The sequence below is a fragment of the Balaenoptera physalus genome (assembly GCF_965194825.1).
Source record: "Balaenoptera physalus genome assembly, chromosome: 11".
Taxonomy (NCBI): Eukaryota; Metazoa; Chordata; class Mammalia; order Artiodactyla; family Balaenopteridae; genus Balaenoptera; species Balaenoptera physalus.
Genome location: NC_138896.1, coordinates 16,032,403 through 16,053,916, shown reverse-complemented (window position 1 = coordinate 16,053,916; position 21,514 = coordinate 16,032,403). Strand labels below are relative to the sequence as shown.

Sequence of the window (21,514 nt, the reverse complement as noted above, 5' to 3'; positions counted from 1 at the left end):
GGAAAGGGCATCAGTCCAAGAGCAGCAGGGAGGAGACTGGGGAAGCCGATTCTTAACAGCCCAACAGTGGTGACCGCATATTGAGTTTAATCTGTGCACAATTTGTGTGTTAACTTAGTGGATATAGAATAATATTAATAGCAAGTGCCTGTCAGTGCCAGGACTGTTTCCAGTGATTTTCTACATTAACTTCTTTAGCCCTCAAAACAACCTGAGAAGTAGTAATACTGTTACTGCCTCCATCACATGAACCAGGAGCCAAGACGAAGTGAGCTTTGTAGCTCTTCAACCAGTAAGTGGTGAAGCTGGGTCTTGCAGCCCAGTAGTCTGCCTCTGCTGGTAACCGCTGGTTCTGTTGCTGGTCATGGGCTGGGAGGCCACAAGTACTTAATTTGATTATTATTGACGGGAAATCCTTTTCTCTTGCATTTGTTATAATTTGGTTCTCTTCTTTCAGGAGTTTGATCATTTCATAAAAGGTGGTTCTTTTCCTGTTTAGGAAGCCATCATCCCTTTATTGTTTTGGTTTTTTTCTATACTTACGTATATACCCTCACTAACTTAGCTGTTTCTCTGATGTGGATAAAGAGACTTCCGTTTCAACTACTTGGAATCACTAGGGTTTAAACTCTGTATCATCTCGGGCCAGTGATTTGCTTTCCAGAGTTGTGTAGTTTTAAAAACCTGTTTATTAGGGAAAAGGGCAAAAATATGTGAAAGTGGAGAGATGAGTAGAGTGAACTTTTCATGTGCTAGCCCTCAGCCTCAACAGTTTGAAGCTCATGGCCAATCTTGTTTCATCTATACCAGGAGTTCTTAACCTTGGCACTACTGACGTTTTGGACTGGAAAATTCTTTGTGTGGGAGGCTGCCCTGTGCCTTGCAGGATGTTTAGCAGTATCCCTGGCCTCTACCTACTAGATGCCAGTGGCACCAACCCCCCACCCCCTTTCTGGTTATGACAACCAAAAGTGTCCCCTGGGGAGCAGTTCATCCCTAGCTGAGGACCACGGATCTATGCTCACTCCACTCTTCCCATCCCCTCAAGATTGTTTGGAAGTAGATCCCATACATTAAATCAAACCCATTTTGGGATATATTTTTAAAATATAATGTCTCCAATTTTGTTAGTCCATTAGAGAGGAAGGGAACAAAGATCTAAGTATGTTCCTATACGAATTGTTGTCACGGCAGCTAGCCACTCTTGGCTGCAGAGATGGTCATAGTTCCTACCAGCTACCAGTATTGATATGAACTAGGAAACACAAAGAAATTGGTATTGTGCTCCAGCCTGTACATTTTTAAAAACCGTAGTAAAATATACATAATGTAAAATTTTCCACTTTACCCATTTTTAAGCATATAGCGCAGTTCAGTGGCATTAAGTACATTCACGTTGTTACGAAACCATGACCACCATCCATCTCTCCACTCCTCAGTCCCTGGCAACCACTATTCTACTTTCAGTCTTGATGAATTTTACTCTTCTAGGTACCTCATATAAGTGGAATTAGATATTTGTCCTTCTGTGTCTGGATGATTTCACTTAGCATAATATCTTCAAGGTTCATCCATGTTGAAGCATGTGTCAGAATTTTCCCCATTTTAAGGCTGAATAATATTCCACTGTATGTGTATATACCACATTTTGTTTATCCCTTCAACTGTTTATAGACATTTGGGTTGTTTCCACATTTTGGCTATTGTGGTTAATACTGCTATAAACATGGTGGGCAAATATGTCTTCAAGACCCTGCTTTCAGTTCTTTTGGGTATATACTCAGGAGTGGAATTGCCGGATTGTATGTAATTATATTTTTAATTTTTTGAAGAACCACTGTTTTCCATGGCAGCTGCACCATTTTACATTCCCACCAGCAGTGCACAAGGGTTCTAATTTCTCCACATCCTTGCCAATGCTCATTATTTTGTCTTTAAAATAATTACCATCCTAATGGTGTGAAGTGGTGTCTACTTGTGGTTCAGCCCGTACCTTTTAAGATGTACCTCTGGTAATTGAAAAGTAATTCTGCTAGAACCTTCCTGCTAGAACTAAGTGCTGCTATTGTGTATTTCTACTTTTACCTTGGAACAGTTTGCCCTGAACCCTCAGCTAGCCATCTGTGACTTACTCCTGGGAAGAGGCTGGGGGAGTGTGTTGTGTTTGTATATAGGGGAAGGCTTTTAATCCATATTGAAGTGTTGCATTTGTGCATTTACCATGAATAGTTAAGGGAAAAGATTCTGGTTAGATATGTATGGAATCAGAGACCATTAGAGCTGGAAGAGGCATTAGAGACCAGTTCATAAAAGGAAATTGAAACCCAGAGCATGTAAAGCTCCTCTTCTTTTTTTTAAAAAATTATTAGCACCTTTAATTAATTAATTAATTATTTATTTATTTTGGTTGTGTTGGGTCTTCGTTTCTGTGCGAGGGCTTCCTCTAGTTGCGGCAAGCGGGGGCCACTCTTCATCGCGGTGCGCGGGCCTCTCACTATCGCGGCCTCTCTTGTTGCGGAGCACAGGCTCCAGACGCGCAGGCTCAGTAGTTGTGGCTCACGGGCCTAGTTGCTCCGCGGCATGTGGGATCTTCCCAGACCAGGGCTCGAACCTGTGTCCCCTGCATTGGCAGGCAGATTCTCAACCACTGCGCCACCAGGGAAGCCCCAAGTTGGCTTTTTAGTGCCAGGACTAGGGCATTCAGTTGGTTACGTATGACATTATGGTGACTAAATAATGGCAGTTTGCTTCAATGGCCAAGTGAGTCTTCTCTTTCTCCTTTTCAATTGCTGGGGTGACAAGATTAGATGTAGTTTTCCCACAGTGAGGCCCTCTCTTCCTTGGAGATAGGTTTGAAGGGGTCTTGAAGACAACCAGCCCAGCTCAGGAGACCTGAGGAGCCCTGGGTTGGCTGAGTGATGGCAGTCAGGCTTTGATCACTCTTAAATCTCTTCCACTTCATCCTTGCCTCAAGCTTGCACGGTCCCACCTCCCTGTCCTGTATTTGTGTTTTTCATTCTGGGAAAGCCCAGCTCCTAATGGGTGCCTCTGTAGGTCTCTCTCTTTATACTTCTAGTCTAGGAGGTCGCCAGCCTGCCTGCATATTAGAATCACCTGAACACTTTGAAAAGGCCTGACGACAGGCCAGATAAATCAGAATGGTTGAGGATAGGACCCAGGCATTATTTTTTAATTTTTTAATGTTCGTAACATCCCTCAATTTTCACCAGTTTCACCAGTTTTCCTGATTGTCTGCCTGAATCTCATCCCTCCTTAAGCATGAACTTCTTGTCATTTACTTTGGATCTAAAGGCACACAATGTTAATGTTACTTTACAATTACTTGTAGGTTATTTGTGTTCTCTTGCCAGTTAGATTATAAACTCCTGAAGGCAGCGATCATGCCTTTTTTCTCCTCTGTCCTATTGGCTCTCAAACTTGAGTGTGCATCACAATCACTTGGGGGGTCTGATAAAACACAGATTGCTGGGCGCACTCTGGGAATGTCTCATTTAGTAGGTCTGGGCGGGGCCGGAGAGTGTGCATTTCTAACAAGTTTCCAGGTGATCCTGCTACTGCTGGTCTGGAGACCATACTCTTGAGAACTGCTGCCCTAGCCCCTGAACCATTCTTCACGTACAAGGATGCTCAGTAATTACTGGCCAGCCAAAAAGAATGGAGCAAATTTCCCCTTGCTTGCTCTTCTGAGTAACTATGTTCTGCTCTCGCCGTGGGCTGGTCTGCAGGCTGAGAGAATGAAAGAACGTGTGACTGATCGTCTACAAATAATCATAACTTTGACTTTCTAGTTGCCAATTCCTTTACATTCTGAACCTTGCTAAGACAGTTATTTTTCTATGTGTGTATGTGTGTATGTGTGTGTGTGTGTGTGTGTGTGTGTATGTGTGTTGTTGGTTGTGCGTTTCGGCTATAAAGAGGTATGACCACATCATGCAGGATAGGATCCCTGTTCACCTCCTGTCTTTGAAGGTAGAAATTGAGCATGGGCAGTAGTAGGAATAAGTTTTTGGAAAGACTGGTGAAGAGTGATCTCCAAATAGAGGGGAAACTCAGCACAGTCAACTTTAAAAACAAAAAATTCTCTGCAAGTGTTATTTTCTATGAATTGTAAGGAGTTTAAAGTATTCTTGTTATTGGGAAAACAAATGAGCTTGGGTGGAGCTGACGTTGGCTACTTCCAGCCCTACCTTGGAGCAAACCCTGATGAATTTCACTAACAGCCGCAGTTTTTTGTAGCATGAAAAACTCACGAGGCTGAAGTTGAGAGTTTATTCAGATACTCATATCCTCGGTCCGTTCTAAAAGCAAATTGATACCGAAGTTTTCATTCTGAATACTCTGAAAAGCTTAAACTGCTTTTCCAATGTTAATTAATGGTTAAACCACTTAATGTATTTTGGTTTTGTGTTAAATCAGCTGATCTTTTCTAAGGGTATTGGGGAATTATTTTAGTTTCTTTTAGGTAAAATATTTTTGAGAGAGAGATCACTGAGATTTTTCTAAGGAGATGTGGTGCCTATTTTGCATAACTGGATAGTTTTGGTGTTGAAAGTTCAATGCAGGGCTGGTTCTTACTTTGTGGGTCTTTAGTGGTGCACCTTGGATTTGAGCAACATTCTTGCTTATTTCGTGTTAATTTAAAATGAGAAAAATTAGACTCAGAAAACAGCTGATGATTGTTTTGGAGAAGCATTTGTTTTCTGAGGTACCAATGAGGGAAGCCTCATGGATTTGATTCATCTGCATCTCGAGAAGAACATAACGCTGGGTGGTGGGGGAGGGGAAGACACCCAGCAAAGTGATCTCACAGTCTGATAAGGCCCCTTCCAATAGAAAGTCTCCGGTTTGTTGGTGGGAAAGCAGCTTTGGCTAGTCTCAGAGATTGGAGAAGAAAGTTTTGGGTTTGTCACTTCTTATACCAGATGAGGGTATGGTTATCTTTTCAGTCTCTCGCACCTCCTCCAAACGAATGCTCTACTGAGGAAAACATCCAAGTCTGAGACGCACCTTGACGTAGAATCTGAAAGAAGTAGGGAAAACTCACACACAGGCAAAACAGTAAAAGTCTCGATTCTCTCTTTTTTTTCCCATACAGGTGAATTTTGTGACATGCCAGCTCTTTGCTTTGTTTGCTGCTTTCTGGTTCCGCAGCTACTTGAGTCCTGGTAAAACCAGTCCTGATGTCCGGCATGCGTTTGCCACCATTTTTGGCATCTATTTTGTCATCTTTTGTTTTGGCTGGTGAGTATGAGCCTCTTGAATTCTACTATTTATCATTTGGTTTTGTAGAGATATTCTTGGCATTTCCCAGGCACTAAGGAAAAAAAAATGATATTTACTCGTATTCTAAAATGTTGGGGATGTTGAGAAATCTCCATTTACTGTAAGAAACTGGAACCAATAAACGGACTCTATTAGAAATCAATTCAGTGAACTTTTCTTAAAATTAAGACTTCTGCTGATCTCACCCTGGGTCATGTAAATGGAATGTTCTAAGGTTTAATTTTCCCAACGAGGGACCTTTCCTAACTGTTGTAGATATTGGTGTTTTTCTTGCATCACTGCTAGAGATACTGGTGTTAATCCTGCGTTTAGAGTAGAACAATAGTTTTCGTGCTGGTGTTAGGGAATGTGTCATTCTTTAACAGAGAAAGCCTGTGGTCTAAGACTGTCTCTACTAGGAAAGCTGGGCAAATCCCTTGGGAGGGGTACTTCTTGGGGAAGAAGTTTTAGGAATGAACGTTTCTAGAAGTACAACTGAAGGGAATTTGTGACTTTGTTCAGGGTAGTAGATTATCGCTCTTCCTCCTTCAATGAAAATTTGAGAAAGGATGATGAGTATTTTGGTATCTGGGGCAGCTCAGTTTTGGTCTTGATACTTTAAAATTGAAAGAAAGAACTCTCTTCACTGCAGTTGGCAGACTATGTCATGCCTTCCTAGTGTCATACAGTATCTTAATTACACAGAACGAAAATACTTGATTTATTTTCTCCTACATAAACATGGGGTAACTGATCACTTGCTTTTTTGTGGGAGTGGAGGTGGAGGTGCAGTGTGGGTGGCCAAGAGGTATGTTAATATGAAATATATTCAGTGTTTCCCTTTCCTCCCCATGATGTTCTACAGGTACTCTGTGCATCTTTTTGTGCTGGTGTTAATGTGCTATGGAATCATGGTCACTGCAAGCGCATCCAATGTTCACAGGTAAGACCCTGGGAATGAATGATGCAAGGTGAGGCTTTTCATGATCTTTGAAATATATTTCTAGGATGAAGGGATGCCCTCCCCATTTGCCACATGTGGCGTATCCTAAGTGCTCTGGGATATCAGAAAGGAGGGATGGGAAACCTTAAATGCTAGGAGTCTTCAGAGAAAGCTTTACGGAAAAAAAGTGTGATGTGAATTGGGACTCAGGTGAAAGAGAGTTTGTCAGAATTAGGCAGCCTCATTTGTGATAGCACCAACCTGGAAGCAACCCAGATGGTCACACTCTGGAATACTACTCAGCAATAGAAAAGAATGAATGATTGCTACACACAATGCCATGGATCAATCTCAAAATCAGTGTGCTGAATGAAGGAGGACCCACAAATTCTGTTCTCAAAAATGCAAGCTAATCTGTAGTGACAGAAATCAGATCAGAGGTAACCAGGGGTGAGATGGCTCAGGGAGATGTGAAAGGAACCACAAGAGGCATGAAGCAACCTGGGGGGTGATGGATATGTCTGTTATCTTGAACTTGGCTGAGGTTTTCTGAGTATGAAATAGGTCAAAATTTTGTATACTTTACATATGTCCAATAAGTGTTAAAGGAAGAAATATTCTTACTATGCTATTTTGACTTCAAAGTGCAGAAGTAATTTAATTCTCCCTTGAAGGCTGCACTCTTGAACAATCCAGGGAGATACCTGGAATAGCTGTTTTGCACTGTCTCTGTTTCCCATGGTCTCTCTGAAACCTCAGAATTAATTCAGCCTCTCAGTAACACTGGAATGGAAGCTCTGTGGGAACAAAGACTTTTCTCTCCTGTTCACTGTTGTAGCCTCAGAGCCTAGAACAATACCTGGCACAAATAAAGGCTCAATAAATATTTATGGAATGACTGAATATACTTGAAAAGAGCTTCACCCTTCTATGGCTTCCTTTCTGATGGCTTCTCTTAAAAAGCAGATGCCTTATTTCAGCCTCAGAAAGTTCTTTGATTAATAAGACTATTAGCACAATCGTTTTCCTTCTTAAAAGCACTGTAAGTTAATTTTTGAGTGTATAATCTTGTAATTACTTCCAATAAATTTCTGATTTGTAAGGGAAAATATTTTTGCCTGCTTTTAACTTGGATAGTCATTCAACTTTGTATTCAAAGGAGCTCTGGAAATTTGAATTCTAATCATCTCTTCTTCTAAGTGCCCTCCTTGAAGGGGATAGAGTCATTCCTTCAGAAGGGAAATAGGAAATCCGTATTTCTATAATTTGGTACGAATGGGTTTTGGAAATGCTTCGTATTATGACAAAATGCTTTTTTCACTGAGAGGTAAAGATGCCTGGCTTTTCCTGCACTTGATGTTGGAAGCAATTAAATGATTTATAAAAGTGTTGTTGCATCTCTACAGCACATTTCCAACTACCTTACCAGTTGTAATTTGTCAGCTTTCCCCACACTTGTGTGATGTTGGTGAGGTGCAGTCTGTTTTGCAGAGGGTCAAGCTGCATTTCCAGGTTCTCTGTGTTAGTCTCCGGCCGGGAGTGGAATCTTCCAGCTTTGGCAGAGACCTTTACAGACAGGCTCTGACTGTTTCCCCAAAATAATGTTGTGGTAGCAGAGAGCCATGTCATAAGACCGCAAAGAAAAAATGCCAGAACAAGTTCTTCCCCTCTTTCGTTGCTTGTGTGGTTGCCAATACTGCAGAAATAGGGAGTGGTTCACATTTCCCGATGGATGGAAGTTGTTTCCTATTGCCTCTGGGAAAGAAAACGAAGCTGGAGTCAGGAAACCTGGCTCTTTCCAGCAGTGTGGGTTTGGAAAAGCCAGGCAGCTTCTTTGCATGTCAGGTTTCCTGCCTATGAAATGTAGGGTTTGTGGTGGTTTGAGCTTAAGTTCTCTTCAAGACCAGGATTTCTGGGTTCTTTGTGAATTGTTTTCCTCTTCCTTTCACCGAGTTATGAGTCCTGTCCTATGCATAGCTGGGAATAGGAGGGGACAGTTAATATTTGCAGCTATGTGGAACTAACCCATTTCAGGACTGATTGTTGTTATTCAGGATTTATCTAGAGAGTTCTTGGGGTACCGTTTCTGTTTCCTTCCCAAGCCACTCTGTTGGGCAGAAATCACAGGTGGTCACTTACCTCATATGAACCAACTGGAACAGAATATAGTATCTCCTGGGATGGAAGGCCTCATGTGGGAACTTGGTGATGCAGTTTCCAATTTTGGAGTACTTGCTTGGTGCCAGGTGCTAGGCTGAGGACTCATAAATATATTATGTTTCATTATTTTGCTCTATAGACTCTTATTTAGTATATCACTTAATATACTATTACACTTAATATTTCCTATCATTATTGCTAATATATTCTTTCTAGCACAACTCCATAGGATACAGATTTTTTTCCTGAGATGGAGAAAAATGAAAGCTCAGAGTTGGGGAAATAGATCCATACGTATGATTTTAACATTATAATTATATGTGTTAGCATGTAGCACTAGAGAAATACAGGCAGTGGAGCAGTGAATTGTGTTGCGAGTGGGGGTGGGATGGATAGAGCAAGACCATGCCAGGTGACGTTGGAGCTGAGCCTCATCAGATAGTTAGTTTCCAGATAGACCATAGGAGGGAGCAAAGAGTTGCAGGCAGAGGAAGGAGAAAGATTCCTGGCCTGAAAATGCAGGATGTAATTGTGGAAAGGGAGCAGTCCACTGTGCTTTAACACAGGGTGGACATGGAACGTGGCTGGAGATGAGTCCAGAAGGAAAAGTAGAGCTTAGCACGCGAAGCACCTTGGATACTGTGTTCAGGAGTTTTGATGTGATTAGATAGTGGGATCCACTGGAGACTTTTAAGACCAGTAACATTCATTTATTGTTTGTTCACTCAACGCACAGTAGGTGGCAGTGGTGAATGAAACACACATGACCATCCTTGCTTTCATGGAGCTTTCAGGCTTGTAAGGGAGATGGTAGTTAATCAGATTATCACCTATCTTTATGTGTACAAGTTGATGAATGTTCTGAATGGCGTGTGTGTGTGTGCATTGGGGGTTTATACTATAGGATGGTCAGGACCAGTCTCTGAAGGAGACCGGGAAGTGAACATGAGTAGGAGGTAATTGAAGCCTCAGGCATCAGCAGGGAGGGTCCTAAGCAGACCACTGGGAATGCTAACACCTAAGGAGTCGATGGAGGAAGATGAGCTGAGCAAGAGCCTTGGAAGAATTGACCAGAGAGCTGGGAAGGAAACAAGGAGAATGGAAGCCAAGAGAACAAAGTGTTTCGGGAAGGGAGTGGTTGGCAGTATGATGATGGTTTGTATTTTAGGAAGATCATTGTGTAAACAGGATGGTTTGTGAAGAGGAGAATCTGAGCGAAGGACCTTACAGGCCAGCGGTTCCCAGCTCTGGCTGCACGTTGGGATTATACCTGCTAGGTGCACCCCATCCCAATGAAATCAGAGTATCTGGGGGTGGGGCCCGGTGCTCCCCAGGTGATTCCATTATGCTGCCACAGTTGAGAACTACTACAGTGGTCCAGGTGAGAAAAGATGAAGGGCTCAGAGCAGTGGGTGTGAAAGTGAGGAGAGGGGATGGGCTGGGATGGAGAGGGACCAGATAGGACTTTGTGACTAATTGCGTGTGGAGGGTGAGGGAGAGAAAGAAGAGAAAGTTGATTGAGTGGGTGCGCAAAAATCTGATCCTCTGTGTTTTTGGTTCCAGATACTCCTTTTTTGTAGCAATGGGCTACCTTACGATATGCCACATCAGCCGAATATACATCTTCCACTATGGCATTCTCACTACAGATTTTTCTGGGTGAGTATCTTAATTTGTGTGGGGACAGTTGGACTGCTGACTCAGTCCGGCAGCCCCTTGACTGCTGAGTCCCTTGACTCGGTCCCTTGGGGTCTGTAAAGATCAAGTATGCACGTAAGAGTCATCGGCAGCTCATTCAATCAGTTGGTAAGACTCTGCTAATGAGGTTGAGGTTGAAGATTTGATTGCTCTGTAGGACGGTGAGCTCTGCTGTGTTGTTAGGCAGGGATCGCAAACTATGGCCCATGGGCTATATCTGTCTGGCCACCCGTTTTTGTAGTTACACTGGAACATACCCAGGCACTTACTCATTTATGTGTTGCCTCTGGCTGCTTTTGCACTACAGTGGTAGAGCTGAGTAGTTATGACAGAAATTATATGACCCACAAAAGCCAAAATATTTACAATCTTGCTCTCTACAGGAAAAGTCTGCCAACCCCTATTCTAAGGCCCTTAACACAGAGTTGGTGTTTATCTCTTACTGGTTAATAATACAAAATTCTTCCATACTAGCTGATGAATAGCTGCTACCCTGAGCCCCTTGAGTGCCCCCTGGCTGCCCTGGCCCCCTCCCCAGATCCCCCAGATTTCCAGCGATGAGAAGGGCAATGCCTGGCACAGCAGGGGTCTCCATACTTCTTCTAAAAATTTTGTCTGTTACCATAGCCTTAACCTGGGGGCCACCCCTCTCCTGATTGGTCACTGGGTGAAGACGACGGTGGATCAGTGAAAATTCTATTGCTCTGTTGGTATTCGTTTAGGAACAACTTTTTACGAATCTTGTGGAATGGGTACTAAAGCAGAGCTACTCCTCATGACACATTGTATATTATCCACGTTACTTCCTTAGGAGTTTGGTTCTGGTCTCCGCAGGCAGCCTGGAGTCAGGGAGAGCCCGGGTTCTCCTCTCAGGTTGAATTGCCTTTCATTGGATGAGTTGGTAGAGAATAGTCAATGAAATAAAGAGCTACAAATTACTGCCCATTGGTGTGAACTTTGCAAGTTGTGCAACTGTCCCACTGTGAAGACGCTTCGGAAGGCAAAGTGTTGTTTGGGACACAAAAACTGTTGCATTGGGATTTCCATGACCGTAGTTTGGTCTAAGACTGGCTTTTTGGGCATCGGTTCCTCTTACCCTCGGTCCTTTCAATTTTACCTTTTTCTCTTTGAATTGCCTCCTTTCTTTATTCCTTTCCTCCCAGATTGTAGGGCATAACTTTTCAATTTTTTTGAAACATGTTCACAAACTTCTTTACTTTTTAACAATGTGTATTGCTAACAAAATATGGAAACTATGGCAGCAACAAAGATAACAATATAGTGAAGTTAGAGCATTAAAAGTAATTTTATTTTATTTTTAACAATAACATACATGTGTCCTTTAGAGGATTAATTGTAATCCCTTGATTTTTTTTAATATATTTTTTAACATCTTTATTGGAGTATAATTGCTTTACAATGGTGTGTTAGTTTCTGCTGTATAACAAAGTAAACCAGCTATACATATACATACATCCCCATATCTCCTCCCTCTTGCATCTCCCTCCCACCCTCCCTATCCCACCCATCTAGGTGGACACAAAGCACCGAGCTGATCTCCCTGTGCTATGTGGCTGCTTCCCACTAGCTATCTATTTTACATTTGGTAGTGTATATATGTCCATGCCACTCTCTCACTTCGTTCCAGCTTACCTTTCCCCCTCCCCGTGTCCTCAAGTCCATTCTCTACCTCTGCGTCTTTATTCCTGTCCTGCCCCTAGGTTCTTCAGAACCATTTTTTTTTTTTAGATTCCATATATATGTGTTAGCATATGGTATTTGTTTTTCTCTTTCTGACTTACTTCACTCTGTATGACAGACTCTAGGTCCATCCACCTCACTACAAATAACTCCATTTCATTTCTTTTTATGGCTGAGTAATATTCCATTGTATATATGTGCCACATCTTCTTTATCCATTCATCTGTCGATGGACACTTAGCTTGCTTCCATGTCCTGGCTATTGTAAATAGAGCCGCAATGAACATTGTGGTACATGACTCTTTTTGAATTATGGTTTTCTCAAGGTATATGCCCAGTAGTGGGATTGCTGGGTCGTATGGTAGTTCTATTTTTAGTTTTTTGAGGAACCTCCATACTGTTCTCCATAGTGGCTGTATCAATTTATATTCCCACCAACAGTGCAAGAGGGTTCCGTTTTCTCCACACCTTCTCCAGCATTTATTGTTTGTAGATTTTTTGATGATGGCCATTCTGACTGGTGTGAAGTGATACCTCATTGTAGTTTTGATTTGCATTTCTCTAATGATTAGTGATGTTGAGCATCCTTTCATGTGATTGTTGCCAATCCGTATATCTTCTTTGGAGAAATGTCTATTTAGGTCTTCTGCCCATTTTTGGATTGGGTTGTTTGTTTTTTTGATATTGAGCTGCATGAGCTGCTTGTATATTTTGGACATTAATCCTTTGTCAATTGCTTCATTTATAAAGATATTCTCCCATTCTGAGGGTTGTCTTTTTGTCTTATTTATGGTTTCCTTTGCTGTGCAAAAGCTTTTAAGTTTCATTAGATCTCATTTGTTGATTTTTGTTTTTATTTCCATTTCTCTAGGAGGTGGGTCAAAAAGGATCTTGCTGTGATTTATGTTATGGAGTGTTCTGCTTGTGTTTTCCTGTAAGAGTTTCATAGTGTCTAGCCTTACATTTAGGTCTTTAATCCATTTTGAGTTTATTTTTGTGTATGGTGTTAGGGAGTGTTCTAATTTCATTCTTTTACATGTAGCTGTCCAGTTTTCCCAGCACCACTTATTGAAGAGGCTGTCTTTTCTCCATTGTATATTCTTGCCTCCTTTATCAAAGATAAGGTGACCATATGTGCATGGGTTTATCTCTGGGCTTTCTATCCTGTTCCATTGATCTATATTTCTCTTTTTGTGCCAGTACCATACTGTCTTGATTACTGTAGCTTTGTAGTATAGTCTGAAGTCAGGTAGTCTGATTCCTCCAGCTCTGTTTTTCTTTCTCAAGATTGCTTTGGCTATTCGGGGTCTTTTGTGTTTCCATATAAATTGTGAAATTTTTTGTTCTAGTTCTGTGAAAAATGCCATTGGTAGTTTGATAGGGATTGCACTGAATCTGTAGATTGCTTTGGGTAGTATAGTCATTTTCACAATATTGATTCTTCCAATCCAAGAACATGGTATATCTATCCATCTGCTTGGATCATCTTTAATTTCTTTCATCAGTGTCTTATAGTTTTCTACATACAGGTCTTTTGTCTCCTTAGGTAGGTTTATTCCTAGGTATTTTATTCTTTTTGTTGCAGTGGTAAATGGGAGTGTTTCCTTAATTTCTCTTTCAGATTTTTCATCATTAGTGTACAGGAATACAAGAGACTTCTGTGCATCAATTTTGTATCCTGCTACTTTACCAAATTCATTGATTAGCTCTAGTAGTTTTCTGGTAGCATCTTTAGGATTCTTTATGTATAGTATCATGTCATCTGCAAACAGTGACAGTTTTACTTCTTCTTTTCCTATTTGGATTCCTTTTATTTCTTTTTCTTCTCTGATTGCTGTGGCTAAAACTTCCAAAACTATGTTGAATAGTAGTGGTGAGAATGGGCAATCTTGTCTTGTTCCTGATCTTAGAGGAAATGGTTTCAGTTTTTCACCATTGAGAACGATGTTGGCTCTGGGTTTCTCATATATGGCCCTTATTATGTTGAGGTAAGTTCCCTCTATGCCTACTTTCTGGAAGGTTTTTATCATAAATGGGTGTTGAATTTTGTCAAAAGCTTTTCCTGCATCTATTGAGATGATCATATGGTTTTTCTCCTTCAATTTGTTAATATGGTTTATCACATTGATTGATTTGTGTATATTGAAGAATCCTTGCATTCCTGAGATAAACCCCACTTGATCATGGTGTATGATCCTTTTAATGTGCTGTTGGGTACTGTTTGCTAGTATTTTGTTGAGGATTTTTGCCTCTATGTTCATCAGCGATATTGGCCTGTAGTTTTCTTTTTTTGTGACATCTTTGTCTGGTTTTGGTATCAGGGTGATGGTGGCCTCATAGAATGAGTTTGGGAGTGTTCGTCCCTCTGCTATATTTTGGAAGAGTTTGAGAAGGATAGGTGTTAGCTCTTCTCTAAATGTTTGATAGAATTCACCTGTGAAGCCATCTGGTCCTGGGCTTTTGTTTGTTGGAAGATTTTTAATCACAGTTTCAATTTCAGTGCTTGTGATTGGTCTGTTTATATTTTCTATTTCTTCCTGGTTCAGTCTCAGAAGGTTGTGCTTTTCTAAGAATTTTTCCATTTCTTTGAGGTTGTCCATTTTATTGGCATAGAGTTGCTTGTGGTAATCTCTCATGATCCTTTGTATTTCTGCAGTGTCAGTTGTTACTTCTCCTTTTTCATTTCTAATTCTATTGATTTGAGTCTTCTCCCTTTTTTCTTGATGAGTCTGGCTAATGGTTTATCAATTTTGTTTATCTTCTCACAGAACCAACTTTTAGTTTTATTGATCTTTGCTATCCTTTCCTTCATTTCTTTTTCATTTATTTCTGATCTGATCTTTATGATTTCTTTCCTTCTGCTAACTTTGGGTTTTTTTTCTTCTTCTTTCTCTAATTGCTTTAGGTGTAAGGTTAGGTTGTTTATTTGAGGTTTTTCTTACTTCTTGAGGTAGGATTGTATAGCTATACACGTCCCTCTTAGATCTGCTTTTGCTGCATCCCATATGTTTTGGGTAGTCGTGTTTTCATTGTCATTTGTTTCTAGGTATTTTTTGATTTCCTCTTTGATTTCTTCAGTGAACTCTTGGTTATTTAGTAGTGTATTGTTTAGCCTCCATGTGTTTGTATGTTTTACGGATTTTTTTCCTGTAATTGATATCTAGTCTCATAGCGTTGTGGTCGGAAAAGATACTTGATACGATTTCAATTTTCCTAAATTTACCAAGGCTTGATTTGTGACCCAAGATATGATCTATCCTGGAGAATGTTCCATGAGCACTTAAGAAGAAAGTGTATTCTGTTGTGTTTGGATGGAATGTCCTATAAATATCAATGAAGTCCATCTTGTTTAATGTATGATTTAAAGCTTGTGTTTTCTTATTTATTTTCATTTTGGATGATCTGTCCATTGGTGAAAGTGGGGTGTTAAAAGTCCCCTACTGTGATTGTGTTACTGTCGATTTCCCCGTTTATGGCTGTTAGCATTTGCCTTATGCATTGAGGTGCTCCTATGCTGGGTGCATAAATATTTACAGTTGTGTCTTGGATTGGTCCCTTGATTAGTATGTAATGTCCTTCTTTGTCTCTTGTAATAGTCTTTATTTTAAAGTCTATTTTGTCTGATATGAGAATTGCTACTCCAGCTTTCTTTTGAAAGCATAAGTCATGTGCTTATGAAATGGGGTGGATTTGGGGTTTGACAGCAGGGGAGGATGGAAATCAGTTCCTGTCCATTCCACTTTCAGTGGCATAGGCATAGTCATGATAAATTTCCTTAGGTGATGTTTGTTCTCTGGCATTTTTTGGATCTCCTTGTATTAAGAAATCTCTGACTTTACACACAAAAGTGTAGACTGTTTGAATGAGAAAGGACACTTTTGTTTGGGAAAGGATACAACAAAAATGTGTCTGCTCCTATAAGTAGAATGTGATTTAGATCCCTGATTGTGGAGTGACCATACTTTATCCAGTTCTTGGAGGGTATGTCTTTTTTTAAAAAATTATAGGGCATTATTAAGCAGCAGCATTATTTTTTTTCCTGTCACCATAAATGCACAGTGCCTCACTGATATAAATCCATCTTCTTGGATAATGTCAGAAACATAAATGGAGGGGTACTTACTGAAATTGACAAGATGTTTTAAATCACAAATGGTCAATAAGAGAGATTCTTTTCCAGTGTCTAGTCTCATTAAGAACATGCAAGCAACCACCAGTTCTCCTTCAGAATGGAATTTGTTTAACACTACTATTTATTTTAGCCTAAAAATCTTATTTAGCATTTTGTTGAGGAATCAAACAGTGATTTGAAGTTGAACTTGGCATTTTAAAGCAGCCTGATGTGATAGCTATTCTCTTTTGAGCATGCATGTGAACCTATGTGCTTAACATACTTATTTAGAGTAAGAGCACAGACAGGAATTGAACAGGATTGGATCATGTCAGTGTTTGTGTCCAATGACGTATATATGTTTTTAATTTGGGGGGAGCACATAAACTTGTACTTCAGATGATTCTGGGGCTGGCAGTTTTATTTACCATTCTAAAAGTAATCAAGACTGATGTTAATGGTGAGGATGACACACAAGATACACTTTTATTTGTGCTGCTAATGTAGTTTGTATTAATACATGTAGAAGCCAGTGTCCTCCGTGTTTTCTCTGTGAATATGGGTTATTAACAATACTGGAACATTTACTGTTCTCCCGGGAAAGCTCAACAACTGCTTGTAATAAAGCTGATACTTGATTCCTTTTAAGTTGGTGATAGTGAATGGATTCCTTTTTGCTCACAGAAGGGTGCAAATCGAGTTTTCTTCTGAGGGAAGAAGCAAGAAGGAACCTTAATTCCTTTTGCAGGCGAGGCCAGATTCAGGCAGATAATTGCTCTCCCATCATGTTGGCAATTTGGGTTACCCATGTGTTTTTGAAAACATTATGAAATGAGAACTCATACGCTGCTAGTGGGAGTATAAATTGGTACAACCGTTCTGGAAGGCAAGTTAGCCATAAATTTTAAGCAAGAATTTTTTTAAAGTTTATATCCTATAATAGGATAAATTCCTAGGAACTGAATTACCTTAAGGAAATCAAATTTATTCATAAGCGTGTTCAACTGTTGTCGATAATAGTGCAAAATTGGAAGCTCCTAATTGGTCCAAAAGAGGTGAATGATTAAATTATGGTACTAATATACATCCATTAAAAATGATGTCTTCAAAGAATATTTAATGACATTGGAAAATGCTTACAATATAATGGAAAATCAAAACCACAAAACAAATACATGTATTAAGATTCCATTTTTATGAATGTGGACATGTGTAGAAAAAAGAGTGGAAGGAAATAATAAATGCTAAGACAGTGATTCTGTCTGGGGTTGGGGGGGGTGGTCTTTATTGGTGATTTTAATAATTGTTTTATTATTTTGTATGATTATAATAATAAATTCTAAATGTTATTTAAATATATTTGAATGCATACTATGCATGCATATCATGGTGAACTGCAGCCTACACCAGTGGAACAATAGCCGTTTGTGTTCCTGGTTATCCTGTTGGGCATTCTAGAAGTATCACTTGCCCACATCCCTTGGAGTAGTGGAGATCGTTGCCCTATTGTTCCAGGCGAGATGTTTTCCTCTGTTGGTTTATGATATCCTGATCACTCCATCTAACCAGCCCAGTATGTGCAAATAACTGGGTTCTATAATATGAACAAAAGAAGAGATTTGCAAAGAGATTTCCAGATTAGCGTATTTCATGTTTCTCCTTCCGTCTGCTGCCAGCTTTTCAGTCATTAGCACTATCACTTGGAATTTAATTCTGAGGACGTGAGTATAAATTATACCAAGTATATTTGGTGGGTTCCTGTTAAAATGGAGAGCTGGTGATTTTGTTGTTGTTGAGTGCCAAAGTATAGCGATTAGATGGGTCTGAACAGATAACAGTGAACTCTGAAGTGAGTCCAGAGGAGTTTCCATTGCCTTCATTTGCAGCCCTAGGAAGCCTGGTGGAAACATGTACTTTCTTTGCTGTGACTCCAGGAGTCCCTTGTTTTCTTCCCCCAGTCTGGCATAGTTGATAGGAGTTTGGGAGCATTGTACTAAAGGTGTAATATCATCACCCCCCTCTTCAGTAATCCAGGGAGCAGGGGGATACTGGAGGGGCAGAAGCAACAGCCTCCTGTCTGTCCCTCAGCTCTTGGGTCTGGGCCATGGGCTGCAGTTTGCATTGTATCTTGGTGCCCCTAGTTGTTGTGCAAGATCCAGCCCCGTCCTGGATTGCGGCTGATTGGAAGTTTGCTGTACTTGGGTTCTCCCATCCTGTCAAACTTCTTGCTGGCCTGACTCCTTGCTTTCCTAGTATGTATGCATTGTAAGTGGATTTGTATTATAAGCAAAGAATTGATGAAAATATAAAGTATAACATTTTGCGGCTAAAATTACCTGTTAGGGAAAATAAGATCCTTGAATGTCAGATTTGGCTTGATGCTGTCCAGCCAGCTGTGATTGGTTGGCTCTTTTGACACCTCTAACTGATGACTGCATCATCTCATTGTTCCATCCCAGCTTTACCAGGACAGAGAACTTAACCACTTAAGGTCCAAAGATTAAGGTAAAATAGGCAGGTTATACTGGAATACTGCTCAAAACAGAGTTTTGCTTAGTGTTTTAAAAACAGGGTATCTTTTGTTGGGAGTTGATATGGGAAATGGAAATGGATGAATGGGTACCACTACTGGTAAATTGCCCAAAGTCTGTATCAGAAGGCATTGATTGTGTGTGTGTGTGTGTGTGTGTGTGTGTGTGTGTGTGTGTGGTGGGGAGAGCAGAGTGGCATAGTTCTTTCTTTTTACTCTAAACATATCTCCATCTGCCTGTTTTCCCGGTACTTTATTTCCGCCTATATTTCTTTATCCAAATTAGACTAATAATTTTAGGTTCAGGAAGAAAAATTTTTCTTCAGCTTTTTTTTTTTTATCATGAAAAAAATTCACAGGACAAAAGAGAAGTGGCCCCATCTCAACCCTGCTGGACTCAAACCTTGGTTTCCGATTGGTCAGATGGTTCCCATAGATTCAAGGGCAGGGGCCTCTGACTGGTGAGTGTGTAAAAATCCAAGGACAGGGCCTACTTCTCAGGGGGTGGATAATCTGAGTACAGCTAAGCTTCTAAGTCCTCATTGTCCTGAGGAAGTCCTTTGGCTGCATCAAGGAGCCTTTCTGTGTCCTTCGTGTGCTTGTAGTATATGCTTCTATCTCCTGGGTTTTGTATTTTTGCCAGAAAAAGCATGAATTCCGATCACAGACCAACAAACACGTCTTAGATTATATTATGTTTTGATTGAAATGCAACATCGATGGTATTTGAGTGTTTTTTAATTTTGTTTATTTATTTATTTAGGCTGCATTGGGTCTTCGTTGCTGCGCGCGGGCTTTCTCTAGTTGCGGCGAGCGGGGGCTACTGTTTGTTGCGGTGCGCGGGCTTCTCATTGTGGTGGCTTCTCTTGTTGTGGAGCACGGGCTCTAGGCACGCTGGCTTCAGTAGTTGTGGTACATGGGCTCAGTAGTTGTGGCTCACGGGCTCTGGAGCGCAGGCTCAGTAGTTGTGGCGCACGGGCTTAGTTGCTCCGCGGCATGTGGGATCTTCTCGGATCAGGGCTCGAACCCGCGTCCCCTGCATTGGCAGGTGGATTCTTAACCACTGTGCCACCAGGGAAGTCCCGGTATTTGAGTTTTATCCTAAGTCGGTAACTCTATGGATTTGACTCTGAAATCTCAGTAAGCTGTGCAGTCTGAGTTTGGCATCTGATCTACCCATCGGTTTAAATAAATTGATCAGTGAAAAGCGTTCAGAATGGACTTCCTCTGAACAGGAGCGTATGGCGCTCTTCCTTACACCCACAGAAAAGTAAGAATGTAGGAGGAGTCTAACTCCATTTGCTTTTCTGCAAGTTGTCAGTATGTTGTGTTTTATAAGCCCATGATCACATGTGTGAGTCGCTTCTTATTTAAGTTGCTAGAAACTTCTTCAGATGTTTAAAACAGAAGCAATATATTATTAAAAGTATAGTCTGGATGATCGGTAACAAAATTTGATCTATAGCTTCTTATTTTTTCCCCCAAAAGGGAGATTTTTTTCCCCTAAAGAATGATAACAATGTGGTTCTTACATAGGCCCAAAGGTACAGATTGAACATGGAGTAATTTTTACTTATTTACATTGATCTAGATATTCAGTAGTGTGTATTGCATTAGTCTGGGTTCTCTGAGAAGCAGACGCCAACGTGGGAACAGATGTATGAGATTTGTTGGGTGAAATACCTGTGAGGGAAAACAGGGAGGGAACTGGATGAGGCTGGGAGAGCCATCAGATTAAAATGCACATCTCACCCCTGAGATGGGAGAGGGAAGGAAGGAAGGGAGGTCTTGGACTGCAGTGCAGCTCTGAGCCTGTTTCAGCGAGTTCAAGGATAAGTCCTTGAGCTGGAATTCCCTGGCTGAGGAGCGCCACGCCTGGTCTGGGGGGCGTGGCTACCCTGCTGTGCTCAGTCATTGGCTGGACGCAGCCTCAGGGAGGCGTGGGAGGAGCCCCAGTAAGGTGGTGGCGTCAGAGGATGCAGCTGCAGCCAGCCAGTTACGCACCCCCAGCAGCCAATCTGAGAGGTGCTTTCTCATGCCCACCACTTCTGCAGATAGACTCGAAATGCTTTGCTGAACATGTGCCTAATTATGGAATACATTAAATCTAACCCCAGAAAGAGGAAAACAAATGTTACATTTCTGTAGAGGCAGAAGGTCAGGCTAATTCCATGACACATTTCCTTTATGGATATATCAATTTTTTAGACCCTTTTAAAGTGAAGTTGTGAATTAAATCAAATGTAGGAACTTGGTTTGCAAATTGCATGGTCACCAGAATGTGTGTCTCAAAACACAAAAAATTTGTGCTGGGCTTTGTGTAAAGAAGGCTGGGAGTTTAAGTCCTATTAGTGATTCCTCAGGCTTACAACCTTACAGGGGAAAAAAGCACAAAGAGGCTTTGCAAACAAAAACAGTCATATTTGGCAACTACATTGAATGTAATGCTTAGTGTGAGTCCCTTTTGAGAAAAACAGCTCCCGGCATCTGTTACACATTCTGGGTCGGAGGTATTGTTGAATATCACGAAGATGGGCTGTGACGTTATATATTTGTCTGTAAGATGAAATTGCTCTTGTAGAAAGTTTTGATGTAATCCTTATTTCTAGGACCCAAACCTCGGTGTTCTGGAAGCAGTTATTTTTCTCACTATACAAGAGAGTGGTCAAAATTAGTGTCAGCTGTGAGCATGTCTTGCTGCCCTAGAATGACCACTTTGGGGGCTCCCTTGTCTGCCACCCCCCACTTCTCCCCAGTCCTGGAGAGCAAGTCACCCCTCCCTTCCACAGTCAGACAACTCACTCCTCCTTCTCTTCGCCTTACACAACATTAGGAAGCTTGTTTCAAACGCTGGCCACTGGACTTTTACGAATAAGATATAAAGTTGGGCGTAGGTGTTAAGATTTCAAAGGGCATTTGTTGACACTTTCTTTAAAATAGTTTATCTTATTAGTTTATATTGACAGTTTAAAATATTACATGCTTGTTATTTTAAAGAGATGGAAAATGGAAATGAGAACGAGAGGAATTAAAGAAAATGGACTCACAGAGAGGTGGCCGAGTGCAGTGGACACATCAGCCTTGGCCT

The 21,514-nt window shown here is 40.9% G+C and overlaps 1 protein-coding gene and 1 long non-coding RNA gene across 5 annotated transcripts in view; both read left to right on the top strand.

The window, feature by feature from the left end:
- Window positions 1-21,514, top strand: part of LOC309638865 — a 722,672-nt gene that overhangs the window by 477,947 nt on the left and 223,211 nt on the right. The gene's annotated exons all lie outside the window — the stretch shown is intronic.
- Window positions 1-21,514, top strand: part of MBOAT1 (membrane bound glycerophospholipid O-acyltransferase 1) — a 110,628-nt gene that overhangs the window by 51,264 nt on the left and 37,850 nt on the right. For 3 of the 4 annotated variants that reach the window (XM_082415196.1, XM_082415194.1, XM_082415193.1), the window contains exons 2-4: window positions 5,117-5,262; window positions 6,149-6,226; window positions 9,950-10,045. In XM_082415196.1, coding sequence (XP_082271322.1) covers window positions 5,117-5,262; window positions 6,149-6,226; window positions 9,950-10,045 — 320 coding nt within the window. The remainder of the gene's footprint in view (window positions 1-5,116; window positions 5,263-6,148; window positions 6,227-9,949; window positions 10,046-21,514) is intronic. The other variant, XM_082415195.1, reaches the window with a different exon arrangement.